At 42.8% G+C, this 22006-nt stretch overlaps 1 protein-coding gene across 1 annotated transcript in view; it reads left to right on the plus strand.

Moving 5' to 3' along the window:
• Positions 1-20650, plus strand: part of LOC101670772 — a 30513-nt gene extending 9863 nt beyond the window's left edge. Inside the window, 4 exon segments of the mRNA XM_004765483.3 lie at positions 3841-3883; positions 4547-4601; positions 5431-8390; positions 8393-20650. Coding sequence (XP_004765540.3) covers positions 3841-3883; positions 4547-4601; positions 5431-8390; positions 8393-20406 — 15072 coding nt within the window. The 3' untranslated portion in view covers positions 20407-20650.
• Positions 20651-22006: the final 1356 nt, after the last annotated feature.

Raw genomic sequence — 22006 nt, forward strand, 5'->3', positions numbered from 1 at the left:
AGGCAGAGAGGCAGACGGAGAGAGAGGGGGAAGCAGGCTCCCCACTGAGCAGAGAGCCCAATGTGGGGCTCGATCCCAGGACCCTAGGATCATGACCTGAGCCGAAGGCAGAGGCTTTAACCCACTGAGCCACCCAGGTGCAGAGGCTTTAACACACTGAGCCACCCAGGTGCCCCAATGTCTGGTCTTTTAAGTGCCATTTTCTAGGGGCACCTGCCTGGCTCAGTCAGTAGAGCATGTGACTCTTAATCTTGGGATAGTAAGTTTGAGCCCCATACTGGGTGTAGAGATTATTTAAAAATAAAATCTTTTTAAAAAATGTCATTTTCTAAATTATGTCAACACTTCAAAATAGGGTGCCTGGGTGGCTCAGTTGGTTAAGCAATTGCGTTTGGCTCAGGTCATGATCCTGGAGTTCCAGGATCGAGTCCCACATCAGGCTCCCAGCTCCACAGGGAGTCTGCTTCTCCCTCTGATCTTCTCCCCTCTCATGCTCTCTCTCACTGTCTCTATCTCAAATAAATAAAATCCTTAAAGATTTTTTTTAATTCATTTATTTGACAGACAGAGATTACAAGTAGGCAGAGAGGCAGGTAGAGGGAGAGAAAGAGGAGAAACAGGCTCCCCACTAAGCAGAAAGCCCGATATGGGCCTCGATCCCAGGATCCTGAGATCATGACCTGAGCTGAAGGCAGAGGCTTAACCCACTGAGCCACCCAGGCACTCATAATAAAATCTTTAAAAATTAATAATAAATACCTCAAAATAAAATTGACTTTTCCAAAAAATGGGTTTTCTATATTGACCTTTTATCTAAAAATCTTGCTGAAATTTTCAATCCTGAAAATGGATCAGTAGATGCTTTTCCAAAAGCATTTTGTGATTCCCTACACGGTCACATTCTCTGCATATGATAACTTTATTTCTTCCTTTCTAATCCTATGACTTCTCTTTCTTTTCCTTGCTTTATTGCATCCTTTATAGGATTCCCAGTACTGTGTTCAGTAGATAGTGGGGATTTTTATCTTCTTTTTTTACGTAGAGGAAGGTTTTCTTTAATTCACCATTTATGCGTAATGTGTGCTATGTGGGTTTTGTAAATACTGTTTAGCAGATGAAGAAAGCTCCTTTACTTCTGTTTTGCTAAGAATTTTAGCATGAATGGGTGTTGAATTTTATCAAGCACTTTTTCTGCCTCTATTTAGATGTTCATATGATTTTTCTTGTTTATTCTATTAAAGTGCTAAATTACAATGAATTTTTAAAATATTAAACCAACTGTGAATTCCTGAAACAAATATAACATGTTTGTGATACTGTTTATGATCCTTTTTTTTAATTTATTTTTTTTCATTTTTTAAATTTATTTTCACCATTCATTGTTTTTGCACCACACCCAGGGCTCCATGCAATCCATGCCCTCTCCAATACCCATCACCTGGTTCCCCCAAACTCCCACCCCCCACCCCTTCAAAACCCTCAGATTGTTTTTCAGAGTCCATAGTCTCTCATGGTTCACCTCCCCTTCCAATTTCCCTCAACTCCCTTCTCCTCTCTAACTCCCCTTGTCCTCCATGCTATTTGTTATGTTCCACAAATAAGTGAAACCCATGATCCTTTTTATATATTGTTGGATCAAGTTTGCTGATATTAAGTTTAGGAATTTTGCATCTGTTTCCATGAAAGAGACTGACCTGTGAGTTTTCCTTTCTAATAATGTCTTGATCAGATTCTAGAATCAAGGTTAATTCAGCCTCCTAAAGTAAAGGGAGAAATAATGTTTCTTTTCTACCTCATCAGCATAACCAAGGCATTCCTATCACTCAGGAAATTCCCAGTGTTTTTGAAGCTCTGAGTCAGGAGTCTGGGACAAACACCAGATGTGTTCTTTATTATAACTCCACACAGACACACACACACACACACACACACACACACACATATGGGGTTGGGGGGGAGAGATTGAAAAATTGGCTGATATTAATATATTTGTGGAGGCTGATAAATCCCAACTTCTTGAGGCAGGCTGGAAACTTAGGCAGGGTTTCTATTTTCAATCATTTTTTAAAAAATTAAATTAAATTATTATTTATTTTTAAAAGTATTTTATTTATTTATTTGACAGAGAGAGAGAGAGACAGTGAAAGAGGGAGCACAAGCAGGGGGAGTGGGAGAGGGAGAAGCAGGCTTCCAGCTGAGCAGGGAGCCAGATGTGGGGCTTGATCCCAGGACCCTGGGCAGAAGGCAGATGCTTGAAGACTGAACCACCTAGGTACCCCTAAGCATCCAACTCTTGATCTCAGCTTAGGTCTTGATATTGATCTTTATCTTGATCTTAGAGTCATGAGGTCAAGCTCTCCATTGGGCCCAGTATGGAACCAACTTAAAAAAAAATACAACTGATTTTTGTGTGTTGATACTGCATTCTGTAACTTTGCTAAATTCATGTATTAGTTCTAATTGGGTTTTGTGTGTGTGTGTGTATTATTTATGATTTTCTGTAAATAAGATTATGCGTCTATGAATAGAGATAGAGATTGTTTAACTTCTCCTTTCCAAAGGAAAGGATGGCTTTTATTTTTCTTACCTAATTCCTCTGGTTGGAGTTTCTAGCACAATGTTAAAGAAAAGTAGTGAAATTGAGCATCCTTGTCTGTTTACTACCCTAAAAGAAAAGCTCTCAGGCTTTCACTATTTAGAATGATATTAGCTATTGGTTTTTCATTAATACCCCTTACTATATTGAAGAAATTCCCTTATATCCCTAGTTTGTTGAGTGTTTTTATTTTTTTATTAAATCATAAATAGGTGTTGGATTTTGGCAATCCTTTTTCTCCACCAGTTGAGATAATTGTCCAGCTTTTTTCCCCTTTGTGTTATTAATGTGGTGTATCACATTGATTGACTTTCTTATGTTGAACCACAATTCTTGGGAGAATTTTTGCTTTTAACACTTTAATTCAACATTGTTTAGCTAAAACATTTGGCAATACTATGAATAATATTATGTAGGCTCTTATAATACACTCTCCGAGACTGATGTCATGATTCAAAGGGGAGAAATAAAAATTGTTTTATTTGAAATGGTAACAAAGGTAATTCTGCCTTTAAAGTGACCTGGAACATGCTTGCAAAAAACTCAGGAGTTTACGTTACTGATCGGGAAATTCTGACCTAAAGGATAAAATAAAAATTCCATCATTTGGCAAAATCTGGCTTCCACTTCTATTTTCAGCTTTTTTCTTAGCAAATGTGCACCTGACACTCATGACTTTACAATCTTCTTGGTGATGTTGTTTTTGACTTGCCTGAAATGCTCTTTTTTCACCTAAAAACTTTCTGCTGATTCTTCAGACTCCAGTACAAATGGCCGCTTCTTGAGTAACTTTTCCCATCTCTCCTAGGCAGTGAATCCCTGTCCTTTTATTCTCTAACACTTATATTTCTGTTATATATTTATTAATATAGCTATAAATTTTAATTTATTTATTAATATATTTAGATGTTTCTGTTCTATATATATTTACATAGGATTTATGTGTTCTATATTTACCACACTGTATTATAACTTAGCAGTTTAGACATCTGTTGTTCCCATTAATGTGAATTCCCAGAATACAGGGGTCATATTTATCTTTGTAGTCCTAGCACCCAAGCTAATGCCTAGAACTTAGTAAGCACTCATTAAATGATTTATGAATACATGAATGGGGTGCCAGTTGTGCTGTGGTTATGGACACCAACTGGATCAATATTTGTGTCTGAAAGAGGAAATGTGCTCTTGATTCTCTAACCTAGAACATTTTCTGATTTTATTTTTTTCTCTTTGTGCCTCTCTAGACTTCAAAGCAGCATACATTGAAAAAGATCCAGAAATTCACAGGTCAGAAAGATCCTATGCTTTATTCTTCAGCTCAAGGCTAATGACAAACCAACTGTGGGTCTGCTTTAAAACTCCAGACTTTAATAACAGGTTGAGGGAGGGAATTTGAAAAAGATTATGTAAATGAAAGAAATGTGCTTACTCTTTCTAGCATCTCCAAAGATGCTAGATTCTTTTGAGCAACTTCCAAAGAGCTGTAAACAGATTGATAATTCTTCCTATGCTTCCTTTCCCCCATGCTTTCTTGCCTAATTTTCCTTTTGTGTAGAACTCCAAAGTATCAGGAAAGAAATTTGGTGAGATTAATGTTTGGTGCAGGAAGTTCCGATAACTTTTTCCCCTGTCACAGGCACTGGATAGAATCCTTTGGGGGGGAAAAATATGTGTTATGCACTTTGGTTCCCCTACTCCCAACTCCCTACTCGCATGATTGTTCCTGCTCTTTCCAACAGCTTCATCTACTCCATGGTGAAGGCAGCATAGTAGAGTTCAAAATATAAAAACTTGAGCCCTGGGTTAAGTCTGAGCTCTACCACTCATTAACTTAATGATCCTAGGCATGATTTCACCTTTGTTTTCTTATCTGTAAAACAAGGGGGTGGAACAAGGTAGAGGTGGTATCAACAATTAGGGTGCTAAAAGCTTCTTTACCTCTGCTCCCAGCTTCCCAGTGGGAAGAAAATCTTAGGATGAGCTGCTCCGAAGCTAATGAGACACAGTGAGTAATGTTGACCTTCACTATCTATTCCTCCTCTCTTCAGCTTACTCTACTGATAAACTCTGTAGGAGTTAGGAGAAAGGTACCTAGTACTGTTTTACTTCCCCCACAATGATAGCTCTTCCTTTTCTAAGTCAAGTCACTATTCTTACTGGTTTCCTTACTAGTACTTTAATATCACTTCAGTGACATTGACCTACTCTGGTGTCCAGCTTTTCAAGTCTCCCTATGGGATGGGCCCAGGAGTATGTACTCTGGTCAATGGACAGAAGTCTTCAACAGATATTCCAACATCTGGAATGTGCAAGGTCAGGGAAGGTCATTTCTGGGAGGAGGTTGGGTGGTGGAAGTTTTTGTTTTTGTCTTAAGTAAACTCTACTTGAATTGAATTGAATTCTTGAGATCAAGAATTGCATGCTCTACCAACCAAGCTAGCCAGATGCCCCAAAGGTGGTAGAACTTTTAAGAGGGAGGGTAGAAGAGACCAAAGAAGGGAGGTGGGAAAGAGGGAAAGAGGGAGGGAAAAAGAGAGTGAGAAGAGAGATTGTTAGTTGGTTGCTTATTTACTTAGTTTGGGCGGTGGGGATAAATTCTGGGTCCAAAGGTTTAGTCCATGGATCATTTCTGATTGGAGTGGAGACCCATACCTTCCTCTCCTCCTCGTAGAGGAATTCTTTACATAAGTAATTGAGATTGGGGAATACAACCTCTTTTGTTGTTATTGTTCTCCCTCAGGACAAAATATTTCACATTTGAAATAGCCATTACCTTTCCCTTTTCCTACTTTTTCCTGCCCCAAAGCAAATGGAAACTTTTCTTTATTTCCTAGATCAACTCTTACAGAATTCTGTTTGCCTGAATCACAGGATTCGATTTCTTCTTCCACCTCCTCTGTGCTTGTGGCTCAGGAGCCTGTTCTACCCCGTTGTGGCTGTAAGAAGGCAAAACATTCTACTAAGGACAGCAGCTCCTCTGGATCATTATGCAGCAACTCCCGCCTGTCCCATCTTCCCGTCTTTTCTAAAGGAACAACCCGGCAACTCCAGAGCCATAGTTTACCTATTTTACCCAAAAACCAGTTTTCCATGTTCAGGAACCAAGGCACAGCCCTGCCTCCTTTTCAGCTCTCAGAGTTTGGGAAATCAAAACTTTTACAGAATTTGGCAGCTCATTCACCCTTAAGATCCCAAAACTCTTTTATCAGCTCTGTGTTTGAATCCCCAGGTCTCTGCCAACAAGAAAAAACAAAGAGTGGGGGAAAGAGCAAAAGTCATTTGACAATGGATCATGGGCCAGATTTTATTTTCACCAAGGCAAGACCACGATTCTCAGGGTGGGCTCCAATCCAGCTCTCTCCTTTGGTTAGGTGGGAGTTAGAGGGACATATGGCTTGGAAGGTTTATACTTTGAGGGAACAAACAGTGCCTCTGCCTGTAAGGGAGTCATGGGCAATCCTTAATTATTTAATTGAGGTGCAAGGAGGAGTTCCTGAACCACAGAAACCTCAAATCCAGCTATCTATGCCCATTCATCAAAGCACTGAACAAGGTCTCTACAATAAATTCCCAAACTGTCCATCATTCCAGCTCCATGTGAATATTGGAGTGGAATCTGGATTAAATCGAACAGAAACAGAAATTTCACAGTCACTTATCCCAGGTAAGCAGTCACAACGTGGGGATGGCCCGCAAATCCTTGAATCCAGGCCCTTAGTTACATCATTGGGCACTCCGCTTCGCAAAAGTTTAGGAGCTAACATAATTCCAGAGAAAACCACTGGACTGCAGAAGGAGCCAAAACATGTTCTAGAACTTAATATAGAACAGAGGGTCATGGGTCTTCTGGAAAAAAGGATTCAGCAGCCTAAGTCCCACATGACTCATGTGGAATTGACCTCAAGGCTACCATGTCAAGTTACAGAGAGCATAAAGGTAACTCCTTTAGCATTACTTCAAGTCATGGCTTCAATGGGGATGATCCCAGAATCACATTCAGAAGTGATCGAATCTGTGGGTTTGTTCCCACAGCCACAAGACAAAGTTGGGAAACCAATGGAAACCACAAAAAAAGTGAGTGTAAGCACTAAACCATCATATCAAGTTACTAAACCAGTGGAGGTAACACCAAGTGCTCAGCATCAAGTTATGGAATCCAACATGACCTCCAGACCCCTGAATCAAGTCACAGATAATGTGATGGTAACTCCTACAGCATTGCTTCAAGTCATGGATTCTATGGGGATGATTAATGAGTCACATCTACATATTGTAAAACCAGTGGGAATAATCCCAAGAACACCATCTCAAGCCATGAAATCAGGGACCATCGTTGGACCATCGTTGGACCATAAAGTCATACCATCAGGAAAGATGCATCCAAAGGCACAATACACAGTTGTGGAAACTGTGGCAACGACTTTGGGGCCACATCCTGAAGTTACTGAATCAGTGAATATAACCTCAAAGCCACAAAGTCAAATCACAGGACCACTGAAGATTCCTCCAGGGACAATATGTCAAAATACAAGATCACTGGAAATGATCTCCAGTCCATTGCATCAAGATCCTGATTACACGAAAGTTACTCCAGTGGCATTATTACAAGCTAGGGATTTCGTAGGGATAATTCCACCAGCACTGCCACATGTTATAGAATCTGGGGATTCACAGTCTGCCCCAGGAGCAGCTCAACGAGTTGGTTGGACATCTTCTAGCTCTCCTCCTACTATTGGTCCACCTGGATTTGTAGGATCTGTGGGTTTACCTCCAAAGCCACCACTTAAAGTCACAGAATCAGTAGGGATGATTCCAATGCCATCACATCAATCCATACATTCTTTAAAGGTAACTCCAGTAGCAATGGGGTCATCCATGGGAATGATCATAACACCACAATCACAAGTTGCGGAAACTCGGGATTTGACCTCAAGGCCAGTATCTCAAGTTAGGAAACCTCTGGAGTTGACTCCTGGGTCATGGATTCAAGTGCAAGACTCTGTGGAGTTGACTCCACAACCATATGTTCAAGGCACAAAAACTAGAGCATTAACCCCACGGCTACCTCATCAAGTCATGGAATCTCCAAGTTTGACCCCATGGCATCAGATCTTAGAATCTTCAGAGATGAGTCCAAGGCAAAGCCATCAAATGATGGAAACTATGGGGTCGGGAACTACTGGGATGATCCCCAGGCCGTATTTTCAGAATTTTTCAGAGATGACTCCGGGGCCAGGCCATCAAGACACAGAAACTGCACGGCTCTTTTCTGGGGATTTGCTCCAAGTGGCATTAACACCAAAACCAACAGGTCGAGTTACAGAATCTACAGAAATGACTCTAAAGCCACACCTTCAAGTTACTGAGCCTTCAGAAATACCCCTAAGGTCAGAATACGAAAACACAGAACCTTTTGGGTTGGCATTGTCTCAAATTGAACATATCCAGGAGATGATGCCAGTACCACCATATTCAGTAAAAGGATCCCTGGAATTGACTTTAGGACCACGAATGCAATATGAGAAATCAGAGCCACTAATGCAAAATTTGAAATCTGTGAAGTTAACCCCTGAGTCATCCCCAGTAGTGGTGGGACCTAAACAATTTATCACAGGACCAAAACGACATGTTCCGGAGTTGACCCCAGAGCCACAGTTCCAGGGAGTAAAGTCTATACCACTGCATCCAGAGCCACGATTACAAGATGTGGAATATGTTAACTTAATCCAACAGCCAGCTACTACTGGAATGATAGAATCTGAGAAGCTGGTAAAAGAGCCAATACTACAATGTATATATCAGAGGAATTGACTAAGGGGGCACAGCATCAGGGTGTGAAATTGATCCCAGGGCCACATTTGCGAAGCGTCCGATTTTCAAATTTACCTCCAGGACCACTTCTTCAAGGAGAAAAACCTGTAGATTTCATCTCAGGGTCCCCATGTCATAGTGTGAAATCTGATGCACTGACCCCAGGTTCCCCAGTGCAAGAAATCAGATTGTCAGATTTTACCCCAGGGCCAAAGCATCAAAGTGTTACGTCCGTACAACTGTCTCCAGAACCAGAAACTCAATGCATGAAATCTGTGGAACAAAACTCAGGACCACGCTTGCAAGATGTCAGATTTTCTGATTTGACCTTAGAACCAAAGCATCAAGGTTTGAAACATGTGCAATGTATACCGGGAACACAGGTTCAAGATGTACAATCCTTAGGATGTACAATCCAAGGGTTCTTGAGTGAAAATATGAAAACTCTTCCGTCTATTGAAGGATCCCAGTTTCACAGCATGCAGTCTATGAAATTGACCTCAGAACCACAGTTTCAAGGTGTGAAGTCTCAGGAACTGAACCTAGGGCCAAGGCAGCAAGATGTCAAATTTTCTGAATTGACCTCAGGGCCAAAACTTCAAGGTGTCAGATTTGGGGAGCAGACTCCAGGATCAGTGTTTAATGGTGGAAATTCTGTAGAGATGACTCCAGAATTAGCATTTCAAGATTCTAAATTAGCAAAGACATTTTCAGGGCTTCAAGATATAAAACAGGTGGGGCTTACCCCAGGGCCAGGGCCACAGTTACAATATGTCAAATTTGGTGATCTGACATCAGGAACTCAACCTCAAGGTGTGAAATCTTCAGAGTTAAACTCAGGGCCACAACTACAATATGTGAAATTTTTTGAGTTGACCCCAAACCCAAAGATGCAGGGAGTAAGATCTGTGGGGCTGTCCCCAGGACCTCAAAAGCACGTGGTCAAGCCTGATAGGCTAGTACCAGAGACACTGTTTCAAGGTGTAAAAAATTTGGGGATGGATCAAATGTCCAACTTGGAAGGTAACATTTCTTATAGAATTGTCTCCCAGCCAGAGAAACCAGATGAAAAATCTATGGGGTTGACTCCTGAGTCACAGTTGCCAAGTGTAAACTATTCTGAGTTGGCTAGAAGAACACAGTTACAAGGTATAAAATCTTCTGAATTGATCCAAGGGCCAAGTGTGGGGGGTATGAAACCAATAAAGCTGACCCCAGACTCAAAACTTCAAGGGGTAAAATCTGAGTTGTTGACCTCGGAGCTGAAAGATGTGAAATCTGTGGTCTTAACTACAGGACAGGGTCTAAAAGGTACGGAATCTACTTTGCTAACCCCTAGTCCACAGCTGGAAGGTGAGAAATCTATGGAGATAACCACAGTGCCACGGATAGAAAATGTCAAACCTGTGAAAAGCACCCAAGATACCAAGCTTCAAGGTACAACTTCTGACTTGATTCTACATGCAAGAACTCAAGACTCCAAAGCTGTGGAGTTGGTCCAAAGAACCCAACAACAAGATGTGCAAACTGTGGAATTGAAATTTGAGCCCAAGATGGAAGGTGAGAAAGCTGTGCCTTTTGCACCAGGGCCATTGCTCCAAGGGTCTGAACTGCAAGGTGTGAAACCCAAGGAACTGACTTTAGAGCCACAAACCCAAGATAGTAAATTTGTCGACAGTACCCCATGTTTAAAGCATCAAAGTTTACAATCTATAGAGGAAACTCCAGATCCAAAGCCGCAATGTGTAAAATCTGTAAAGTTGACCCCAAGGCTAAACAAGCAGGAAGTAAATTCTGTGAAAGTGACCAGAAGATCAAAGTTTCAAGAAGTAAAAACTGTGGATTTAGCCCCAAGGCAACAGTTTCAAGAGACGGCACTCATGAATTTAACATTTGGGCCAGAACAGGATGGCAAGCTATCTGTAATCTCACCAAAGCAGCAATGTGTAAATTCAGAGCAGTTGAAGAGAGGGGCTAAGTCGGACGATGGGCTGTCTTTGGAGTTAACTCCAGAGCTAAAATTGAAAGGTAAAAAATTAGCAGACCTCAATTTTGAGTTACAGTTTGAAAGTATGAAATCAGACTTGACTCCAGAATCAAATATTCAAGGTTTAAAACCTAAAGAATTCAAACTTGAACCACTTGAACCACAGTTGCAAAGCATAAAGTCTCCTAAGTTGACCCCAGGGGCACCACTGCACCAGATTAAAGGCTCAGAGTTAGCTTCAGAGCCACTGCTTTGTGTAAAAACCGTTGAGTTGAAACAAGAGCCACTGCTTGAAAGTATGAGACACATAGAGTGGATACCAGGACCTAAGTTCCAAGCTGTGAAATCTGTAGAGTTCAATATCAGGTCACAGTCTCAAGGTATTAAATCTATAGGGTTGAAATCTTCGACAGAGTTAAGAGATGTGAAGTCATTTGAATTGACTCTTGGGTCCAAAACTCAAGGTGCGATATATACAGACCTTGGGCCACAGTTGCAGAACATGAAAACCCCTGGGGTGCTCCCAGGAACACAGCTGCTAAAAGGGAAGGTTTTGGCATCAACCACAGAGCCACAGCTTCAAGATGTAAAAACTACTGAGTTCAAAAAAGAGCCACAGCTGGAAAGAATGAGGTGTATCCAGTGGATACCAGGACCTGATTTCCAAGGTGTGAAGTCTATAGGGATACAGTCTCAAGGTGTCAAGCCTCTAGGGTTGAAACATAGAAAGTCATCTGCATTAACTCCAAGGCCAAAGCTCCAAGATACACAATCTTCGGCATCACTCCAGGAACATAAGCTTCAAGACTGTGATTTGAAACCTTGTCTACTGGTTAGAAGTGTGAAATCATGTGAGCTGACTTCAAGGTCAAAGCTCTGTGATATAAAATTTATGCCATTGAAATCTAGGCTTTGCATGCATGATAGGAAACCTACTAAATTGACTGCAAAACCAAAGCTTCAAGAAGTAAAACCCTTACAGTCATCCCCAGGAGCACAGCTTCAGGGTGTGAAGTCTCTGGTACTTATGGAAGATCCACAGCTTCTTGGTGTGAAATCTGAGGTATTAAGCCAAGGGTCACAATTACAAAGCAATACAACTAGAGAAGTGAACTCCCCACTACACTTGACAAGCACGAAGTCATCTGAATTGACTCTTCAGACAAAGCCTCAAGGTGTGAAATCTGAGAATTTCAACTCTGGGTCACAGTGGCATGATCTAAAACCTTCTAAGTTGTCACCTGAGATAAAGTCCCAAGATAAGACATTTACTGAGTTAAATCCAAGTTCACAGTTGAAAGGTATAACATTTTCTACACTGATCACTGGAACAAAAATTCAAGGTACCAAATGTACAAATTTCAACCTTGGGCCATTGTTACAACATGTGAATTCTGCTGAAAGGACCTCAAAGACAAAGCTTCAAAATGTAAAACATAAAGAAAGCTCTCCCAGTCCCCAGGTGCAAGTTGTGAAATCTTCTGACCTGACCCTTGGATCAAAGCTTCAAAATGTGCAGTTGGTGTCCAACCCTGATCCACAGTTTCAAGGAGTGAAATGTTCTAAATTAATCTCAGAAACAAAGTTTCAAGATGTGGAATCTGTGAATGTCAAATCTGGGCCACAGCTGAGAGGTGTGAAATCTTCTGAATTGATACAGGGGACAAAGCTTCAAAAAGTGAAGTCCGTGGATTTCAAGTCAGGCCCCCAGTTGGAAGATATGACATCTTCTAGGTTGATCATGGGTATAAAGCTTCGAGATGTAAAATCTATGAATTTCAAGTCTGGACCACACTTGAAGGATGGGAAATCTTCACAAGTGATCCCAAGGGAAAAGCTTCGAGGTGTGAAATCTGCAGAATTGAAAGCTAATCCAAAGTTACAAGGTGAAAAATCTTCTGATCTGACCCGGGAGAGGAAGTTTTCAGATATGAAAGCAGGCCCACAGTTACAAGACGTGAAATGTTCTGAGTTGATCATGGGTATTAAACTTCAAACTAAAAAATCGGCAGGGTTTGGTTCTAGATCACACTTGCAAGGTATGAGATCTTCTGAAGTGATCCCAGGGTCAAAACTTCAACAAGTGAAACCTTCTGAGTTCAACCATGGTCCAAAGCTACAAGGTGGGAAATCTGATTTAATTCAGATGAGGAAGCTTCAAGGTGTGAAATCTGTGGAGTTCAACCCCGGACCACAGAGACAAGGTGGGAGATCTGATTTGAAGCTAGAGTACGGGCTCCAAGATCTGAAATCTGTTCAGTTAAAACCAGTGCTGCAATTACAAGATGTACCATCTTCTGAGTTAACACCAAAACCAAAGCTTCAAAGTAGAGAATCTGTGGAGTTCCTTATCAGACCCACGTGGCAAGACATGAAACCTCTTGAGTTGACTCTAGCTGCAAATACCCAAGATGTGAAATCTTTGGGGTTTGAGTCAGTCCCACAGTTACAAAATAGGAAATTGCCTATGTTGACACCAGGATCACACCTTCACGGCATGAAATCTCTGAAATTCAGCCCTGGGGCAACATTGCAAGGTGCAAAATCTCCTGAGTCTGTAAAGCTTCAAATAATGAAAACTACAGACGTCAACCAGGACCTAGAGTTCCAGGTCGCAAAACCCTCTGAGTTAGCCTTGGAATCAAAGATTTGCAATGTGATATCTCCCGAGTTCAATTCTGGGAAGCAGTGGCAAGAAGAGAAGTCTTTTAAGTTGAAACCATGGCCAGAGCTTCAAAGGGTGAAATTTGTGGTATACAACCCTGGACCACATTTGCAACATATAAAATCTTCAGAATTGTGCAAAGAGACAAAGCTCCAAGATGTGAAATCTAAGGAATCCAATCCTGAGCAACAGTGGCAAGATGTTAAATCCTCTGAGTTATGCCATGGATCAAGGCTTCAAGATATGCCATCCTTCAAGTTCAATCTTGGGCCACAGTCACAAGAGATAAAACCTGAGTTGTGCACAGACAGGAAGCTTCCATATGAGCCATTTCTGGAAACAAAGCATCAGCCTAAATTACAAGGTGGGAAATCCTCTGAATTTAATCTAGCCCCACATCTTCAGTGTATAAATGTTAGGGCATTCAGTACTGGACCACAACTGGAAGGTGTAAAATCTGAGTTGAATTCTGGATTAGAGCCTCGAGGTATAAAATCCCAGGTGTTCTGCCCTGGGCCACCTTTGCAAGATGTGAATTCTTCTGCATTTATTTCAAAACCAAAACTGCAGTGTATAAATTCTGTTGGATGCAAATCTGAGCCACCCTTGCAAGGTATAAACCCTTCTGAATTAACTTCAGTTTCAAAACTTCAAGGTACAAAGTCTTCTGAGTTGAGTTCAGAGATCCCCAGGGAGACAACTATGGTGTTCAACCTTGATCCACATCTTCAAGATTTGAAATCTGAATTGATTCCAGGGTCAAAGTTTCTTGCTGTAGCACCTATGGAATGCAGCCCTGAGCCACAGATGAAGTGTGTAAATTCTTCTAAGTTGAATCCAGAGCCAAAATTACAATGTGCAAATTCTATGGGGTGCAAACCTGGGCCACCTTTGCAAGGTGTACAGTCCTTTGAATTGACTTCAGGGACAAAATGTCAAGATCCAGGATCTCAGGTGAATCCGGGGTTCAAGAATCAAAGTGAGACATATATGGTGTTCAGCGCTGAAGCACATTTACAAGATTTAAAATCCGAATTGATTCCAGGGTCAAAGTTTCTTGCTGTACCACCTATGGAGTGCAACCCTGGGCCACAGACGAAGTGTGTAAATTCTTTGGAGTTGGATCCAGACCCAAAAGTACAATGTGCTAATTCTATGAGGTATGAACTTGGGCCACCTTTACAAGGTATACAATCTTTTGAGTTGACTTCAGGGATTAAATGTCAAGGTATGGGATTTTTTGATTTGAATCTGGGGTCAGAAGTTCTAGGTATAAAATCTCTTATGTTCGACCCTGTGCAACATTTACAAAATGTGAAACGTGAATTGAGTCCAGGGACAAAATTTCAAGGTATAACATCACAAGAATTAAACTGTGGCCCACAGCTGCAAGGTGTGAATTCTTCTGATTTGAATTTTGGGTCAGAACTTCAATGCATAAATGCTATAAAGTTTAATCCAGACCCACAGATGCAAGGCATTAAACCCTCTGACTTGAATCCTACATCACAATATCAAGGTACAAAATCTATTCTGTTCAACCCTGGACCACATTTGCAAGGTGTAAAATCTTCTGAGTTAATTCCAGGAACAAAGTTTCCAGAAATCCAGTTTTTGGACAATCACTGTGGGTCACAGCAACAAGCTGTGCACTCAGTGTTCACTTTAGGCTCTTCGCTGAATGGTATGAAATCTGTGTTATTTTTACCAAAGCCACTGCTTGAAGTTGTAAAGTCTGTGAAGACTAACAAAGAGCCAGTGTCTTGTGGTGGAAATTCTGTGAAACTGGCTTCAGGCTCTGAGCTGCAGGACTTGAAATATGAGATGTTTGCACTAGAGCCATGTTTTACAAAAGTGAAATCTGTGGAGTTAAATCCAGGGCCACATCCTCAAGGTATGAATTCTGGGGAGTTGCCCTCACACCTCAGGCAGCACAGTGAGAGATCTGTGGTGTTTGCATCAAAGTTGTGTTTTCAAGATGTGAAATCTCTGGCCTTGAAACTAGGGTCACAACCTCAAGATGTGAATTCTAAGGATTTGATTTCTTGCCTCAGGCAGAAATCTATGGTGTTTGAATCAGAGCCATGTTCTCAAGATGTGACATCTTTGAAGTCAAACCTACAGCTACAGCCTCCAAGTGCTAATTCTTCAGGGTTTCCATCATGCCTAAGGTCACCAAGTGTTAATTCTGAGGTCTTTGCACCGGAACTATGTTTTCAAGATGTGAAACCTGTGGAGTTGACACCAGGGTCCCCACAGCAAGGTATGAATTGCCAAGAGTTGACTTCAGGATGGCAAGGTATGAAATCAACAGTGTTGGCACCAGAGCCAAATAAGAAGTTCATATCAGAACCCATGTTGCGTAGTGTTAAATTTTCAAATTTGTCTCCAGAATCACAGCGACAAGGTGAGAAACCTTTGGAGTTTACTCCAGAAGCAAAGTTGCAAAGTATAAAACATGTGACATTGTCTTCAGCATCTCTGCAACAAGATATGAAATCTGTAGAGTTACTACCGGGGTCACTGCTTCCAAGAACAAAATCTGAGAAACTAATGCCAACGAGGAGCTATCAAATCACAGACTCCTCTGAGATAATCCCTAGGCCAGGGCATCAATTTGTAGAAGGTGCAGAGATGAACCCAACACCAAAGCCTCAAGTCCCTAAATCTGTGAATTTGGTGATCCCAACACCAAAGCATCAAGGCTCCAAATCTGTAAATTTGATTTCAGTACCAATTTATCATACCACAGAAAGGTTGGCATATCAAGGCAATGAAACTATAGAAAAATCTGTGGGGTTGACCCCAAAGTCAACAAGTAAAATCATGGAATCTTCAGGAGTGCCTCTAAGGCTAGATCTTCAAGTCCCAGAATCTGTTGATCTGACTCATGTGCTAAGGGATCAAGGCTCTGAATCCTTAAAATTAACCTTAAAGAAAATCCCAGAAACTCTCGAGTTGCTCCCTCAGTCATGGCCTCAAGTTAAGGACTCGGGGGAATCCTATACAAGGCCAGTGCAGGAAGTTACAGGATCTGAAGAGATGACACCAGAGCCCAAGCATCACACTACAGAAACTATGGGGCTGACCCCCAAAGCAAGGCCAACAGAGAAGGAATTCCTTGGCATGACCCCAAAGCCAATAAGTAAAACCACTGGATATACAGAGCGCGCTCCAAGGCCCTATCCTCAAGCACTAGAATTTGCGGAGGCGATCTCCAAGAAAAGACTGCAAAGGGGAGAATCAGAAGCACTGACTACAGAGTCATTACATCATGTCCCAAAATCTTCAGAGATGACACCAAGGCTAAGATATCCAGTTCCTGAATCTGTGGGTTCAACCTCTAAGCAATGGCTTCAAAGGGAGAAATCTTTAGATTTGTCCCCAAGGCAAACAGGTCAAGCTACAGGACATGCAGAAGAGCTCACATCTGAGACACAGCATCAAGGGTATGGACCTATGGGGCTGACACAGTCACAGAATCAAAGTATGAAATATTCACAGATAGCTCCAGGACTACCGGGTCAAATTACAGAGCTTATGAGGATTAGTCCAAAGCCACTAGATCAAGTCACAGGATCTACAAAGACACAGCTTCAAGCTGCTCAACCAATAGGAATAACCTCAACAGGCCCCCCAAAAGTTGTTGAATATGTGAAAGTGACACCTGGGCCACCACTTCAGGTTGTAAAGTCTGTAGCATTAACACCAGGGGGGACCTCTCAAATGGTAGACTATGTTGAACTGACTCCAAAAGATGTGAGACCTTCTGAGTTTACCTCAGGGCTATTGTTGCAAAGTATAAAATCAAAGGAATTAACCACAGAGCCAACACACCAGATTTTGGATATAAGGAAGTCGACAGGCTTTCAAATTGTAAAGACTGTGTTAATCCCAGGGCCACCACTTCAAATTGTAAAATCTGAGGAATTAGCACCACTACCCATTCCTCAGATTGTAGAACGAATAGGAGTCTCCTTAGAATCAGCTACTGAAGTAATGGATTGTTTGGATTTCTTCCCAAGGCCACATCTTCAAGAAATGGTAGAACCTGTAGAACTAACTCTGAGGCCAAATACCAAAGAGAAATCTTCAGAATCACTCTCACAGCCACCATTTTCTTTGGAGGAATCGACAGTGTTCACTCATGAACAAGGGCTTCAGGCTGTGAAAGGAATGGGGATAAAAACAGGGCCTCCTCAAATCATGGAATGTGAGGATTTGAATCTAGTACAGATATATCAGAATAGGGAATCTGAGGATTTTATGTCAAGAGAGGAGTTACAAATAGGGAATTCTTTCTCTAGATTTCTACAGAACTCTTCAAACTCTCTCATCTCAAGCTCTGTCGAAGCATCTGAATTAGGAAGCCTTTGTGATCTGGAGATGCCAGAAGTGTCAAGGACCTTGGATATAAAAGACTTTGGGACAGATATTTTGCAGTCTGAAGAATACTTTATAGACCCTACTATGATACAAACTTCAACGCTTCCCTTGTCCCTTCACAATCAATCCTCGGATAAGATAGCTAACATTGTAGAAATCCCACATTTTGAGATCCCAGGAGTGGGTGTCATATCTAAGAGGACTGATAAAAAGCAGGCGGAGAAGCTAGAGAATTCACTCCAGCGCCTATCCCAACATCCACTGCAAAGCTGGAGATCACCATCTAGGACCTTCCAGTCAGGATCAGGAACTCAAAGAGGCCTGAACTGGTCTGTCTTGAGCAGACAACAGAATGTCTGGGAGAATCATTCCTGGAGACAGCGACTACCCAGAAAATATCTCTCCAAGATGCTAGTGTTAGGGAATGTCTTGGCAACCACTATGGAAAGGAACCTTTGTTCTCAAACATCTTTAATGGAAAGAGCCACTGCAGATACTTGTCAGTCTATTCAGAATTTATTTGGGGTTCCTGCAGAACTGATGGAACTTTCCAAGAGTCTGCTAGAGAAGAGTAGAAGTATTATTTCTCAGACTTCAGTGTCCAAAAACTACATTCAGAGACACACTTCCTATCATGGTCACAAACAAAGAATAGCCTTAAGGATGTGGACACGTAGCTCCATGTCCTCCATAATACAGCAACACTCTGGGGCTAGCGCAAAAATAAGGAAAAGTTCGAAGCTTAGTGATATATCCCAGGAAGTCATTCAGCACATGCCTGTTTCATGTACAGAGGGCAAGCCTCCTGCCCCAGTAAATTTAGAGTCTTCCTTCAATACAGTTTTCACTAGGAAAGATTCTGTTCCAATGGAAGAGAGTGAGAACTCACAGAGTTCACAGACAAGGATTTTTGAGTCCCAGCACTGTTTCAAGCCAAGTTATCTTCCCCAGGCCAAGACTGACTTGTCAGAACAGTTCCAGTTGCTACAAGATCTGCGGCTAAAAATGGCAGCAAAACTGTTAAGGAGTCAAATACCCCCCAATGTACCTCCACCTCTAACTTCAGGTCTGGTTTTAAAATACCCTATCTGCCTACAGTGTGGCCTATGTGCAGGACTTAATTGCCATCATAAATTACAGGGAACTTACCTTTTTATATACCCACAGCTCCACCTTGTAAGCACTCCAGAAAACCACGGAGAGATTAAGGTGAGTTTTGGCTTTAGGTTGAGAACTAAGAAAAGATCCGAAGTCCCAAAGTACCACAGAAGAGACAGATCCATCACACCAAGGAGTTCTATATCACCATCACTAAGGAAAGCTAAAGTCTATTCTCGAGCTTCCAAGAGTCCTACTTCTACAATCGATTTCCAGTCTGTATCTTCCCAGTCTCCTGCTCCTGTACGAGTCCACATCACACAAAGACAGTATAGGAGCCCTGCCCTAGCAGGAAAGACAACAATTGGAGGGCTAGGGCACTATGAGTTTACTCAAGGTCACTCTCTACCAGAGAGTGACTCTGAAAGCAATCAGGATGAAAAATGGGCTAAAAGGAGAACCAAAAAGACCCGTAGTTCAAAATACCCAAAGAAAAGGATCACTACGGGAAGCAGAAGACAAAACACAAAGTTCTACACAAATGGTAGAACCACAATACGGAGTTCTTCTCGGGATTTACCAGCCCACTTAAGAAGGAAGAGGAATGGAGCATCTCAGACAACTACTGCCTCTTCAAAAAGAGAATCTAAGAAATCATCCCAACCAAAATTCATTCAACAGCTTTTTCAAGGCCTAAAGCAAGCATTCCAGAGAGCACGAAGAATAATGGCTTTTGCTGGACAGAAGCCTGAGGACAGGTCAAGGCCAGACCATTTGCGTTCAAGCAAAAACCACCATCCAAAACAAAAAGCCAGAGATGATTCCTCCTCAAGAGATATCAAAAGAGATAGGAGGTCAGTTATTAAGCTAAAGCCAACAGACATAACCACTAAGCAGGACATGTTAGGGGAAGAAATACAGCAATTCAGATCAGCTCATCAACCAAAAAGAAGTAGCTCTTTCCAACGTAGACATACCCAACGACCCAAGCCCATAGTTTCCCAAAGAAGTGCTATTTTCAAAACCACTTCAGTCGGACAGGCTGTGGTCATTGTTCAAAACGACAAGAGCAGCAAAGGTAAGAAAAACTCCTACAGATGTGAAATCTCTAGCCAGGAGTCCAAAAGCTCCAAAATAGGAACCAGAGTTCAAGCCAGAGGGAGGGATCTACATGGTTCACTTAAGAGAACCTCACACAGTCACCTTAAAGAGAAACTCACACCCAAGAAGCGAAACCACCATAGCTTTGTAAGGGAGAGAACCCCAAGTAATTCCTCTGAAAGGAGCCATCGCAGTCCCTCCGAGAGGCGCCATCGAAGTCGTCCTCGGAGAAGACATCACAGTTCCTCTGAAAGGAGCCATCGGAGTCCTTGTGAGAGGAGATGTCGCAGTCCTTGTGAGAGGAGATGTCGCAGTTTCTTTCAGAAAACTCATCACAGTCCCTTAGAGGTGAGAGGATACAGCCCTTCTGAGAGAAGACAGCACAGGACCTCTGAGAAGAGTGGTTGCAGTTCTTCAGAGAGAACTCACTGTAGTCCCTCTGAAAGAAGTGGACACAGTCTGTGTGAGAGGAACAGACACAGTCATTCTGAGCAGAGCCAACAGAGCCACTTTGAAAGGGGCCAGTACAGATGGTGTGGGAAAACCCATCTCAGTCCCTCTGCAAGAACCCATCACAGTCCCGCTAAGGAGAGACTCAAACACAGCTGCCCTAGGGAGAGGCTCAGACATGGTCTGTCTGAAGATTGCAAGGGCTACTCAAACACGTCTCCTAGGGACCACACACAAAATACTCCAAAACAGGCCAAGTTTAGAGGCCTGAAGCTGACAGATGAGAAGAGATTCGTCCCCATTATTCACTGACTGGCTCAAGCCTTCACCGACCTGCCCCTTGTGTGGCTTCTTTCCTGCTTGGCCACTGCCTTTGATACCGGCACCCTCAGCAATCCAAGAGCCTCTGTGCCTCTCTACCTGGGGGGAGGAAGGGTGGGAATGGGTCTGTAATTTCTCTAAGATAAATAAAGGGGCGATAATTGATCTCCACCTAGAAAGACCACTGGTCGTGCTGGAGGGGGGAACGCAGGGTGAAGGGACATTGGATGTTGCGCAAACGGAACAGGAGGAAAGGGCCCTGAAGCCACGTTTGGGGCTCCAAACCCCACCTACAGCTTCCTGGGGCGGGGTCTCAGAGGAGGGAGTCCTGTCATGTGACTCACTCCGGCACCAGCCCCCTCGGAAGCTGCCAGGCAGAAGTAGAAGTTCAGACCTGGGATCTGAGGCACTGACTCCACATCCCCCTCAAACTCCTAATACCATATTTCTCTGAATCAAAGATGTATCATTTATTTTTTGTTATTTTTTGTTTTAGACAGCATGAGTGGGGAGGGGCAGAGGGAGAAGAAGAGCGAATCTAAGGCAGATTCCGCACCCAGTGCAGAGTCCAATGCAGAACTTGATTTCACAACCCTGAGAAGATGTGCTGAGCCAAAAATTAAGAGTCAGATGCTTTACCCACCAAGTCACCCAGGTACCCCAGATACATCCTTTAAAACTTCACATGCAGGAGCGCCTGAATGGCTCAGCGGGTTAACCCTCTGCCTTCAGCTTGGGTCATGATCTCAGGGTCCTGGGATCAAGTCCCGAATGGCGCTCTCTGCTCAGCGGGGAGCCTGCTTCCCCCTCCCTCTCTGCCTGCCTCTCTGCCTACTTTTGATCTCTCTCTCTGTGTCAAATAAATAAATCTTAAAAAAAAAAAAACTTCACATGCAACCCAATTTCTAAGATAATAAAATGTGATTATATATATATATATTTAGGAATTGATGAAACCTCCTGACTTGGCTTAACCGGCTAAATTCTTCTTTTTAGGAGCTTCTACATAGAGGAGGGCATCCATCTGGCCCCAGCTCCGGCCTCTGGATTTGCCCTTCCAGCTCTGGCCCCAGGTCTGCCCCCTCCCTCACAAAGCCTCCCTCCCTCTCAGTCGAGACCTCACCCGCCTCTGAACTCCACTTCAAATCACAGCCTTTAGTCTTCACCGAGGTACTCAATTAGTTGAGCGACAGTGGTGTCCAACTTCCCCCAATTTCAGGCTGTTAGGGGTTCCACCTCAGATCCCCTTTTATAGTTTTCATAGTTCTGGCATCGCATCTAGCAAGCACTCAGCAGGTACCTGCCACCTGAGCGAAAATGAGAGGCCCAGGAGGAAAAAGCAATGTCTGAGGAAGAATGCTGGCTGTGAGGGCGGTCCGGGAAGTGGGCGGCCAGGAAGGGTGGAGCCCGCCTCACCTTCATCCAGCACTTTTCCTCCAGGCTGCTGCTGCCTGAGCCCCGCACCTTGAGGTAGCAGTCGACGGCACGGCTATACTCTCCAGCCTGCTCCCACTGGCGAGCTTGGTCCACGAGCCCCTCCATGCCCCTGAGATGAGAGTACACGTGACCAGGACAGGCTGGGCAGCGTGGC

This window comes from Mustela putorius, unplaced genomic scaffold (genome assembly GCF_011764305.1).
Source record: "Mustela putorius furo isolate JIRA1106 unplaced genomic scaffold, ASM1176430v1.1 tig00000281_pilon_pilon_pilon, whole genome shotgun sequence".
NCBI classification, from domain to species: Eukaryota; Metazoa; Chordata; class Mammalia; order Carnivora; family Mustelidae; genus Mustela; species Mustela putorius.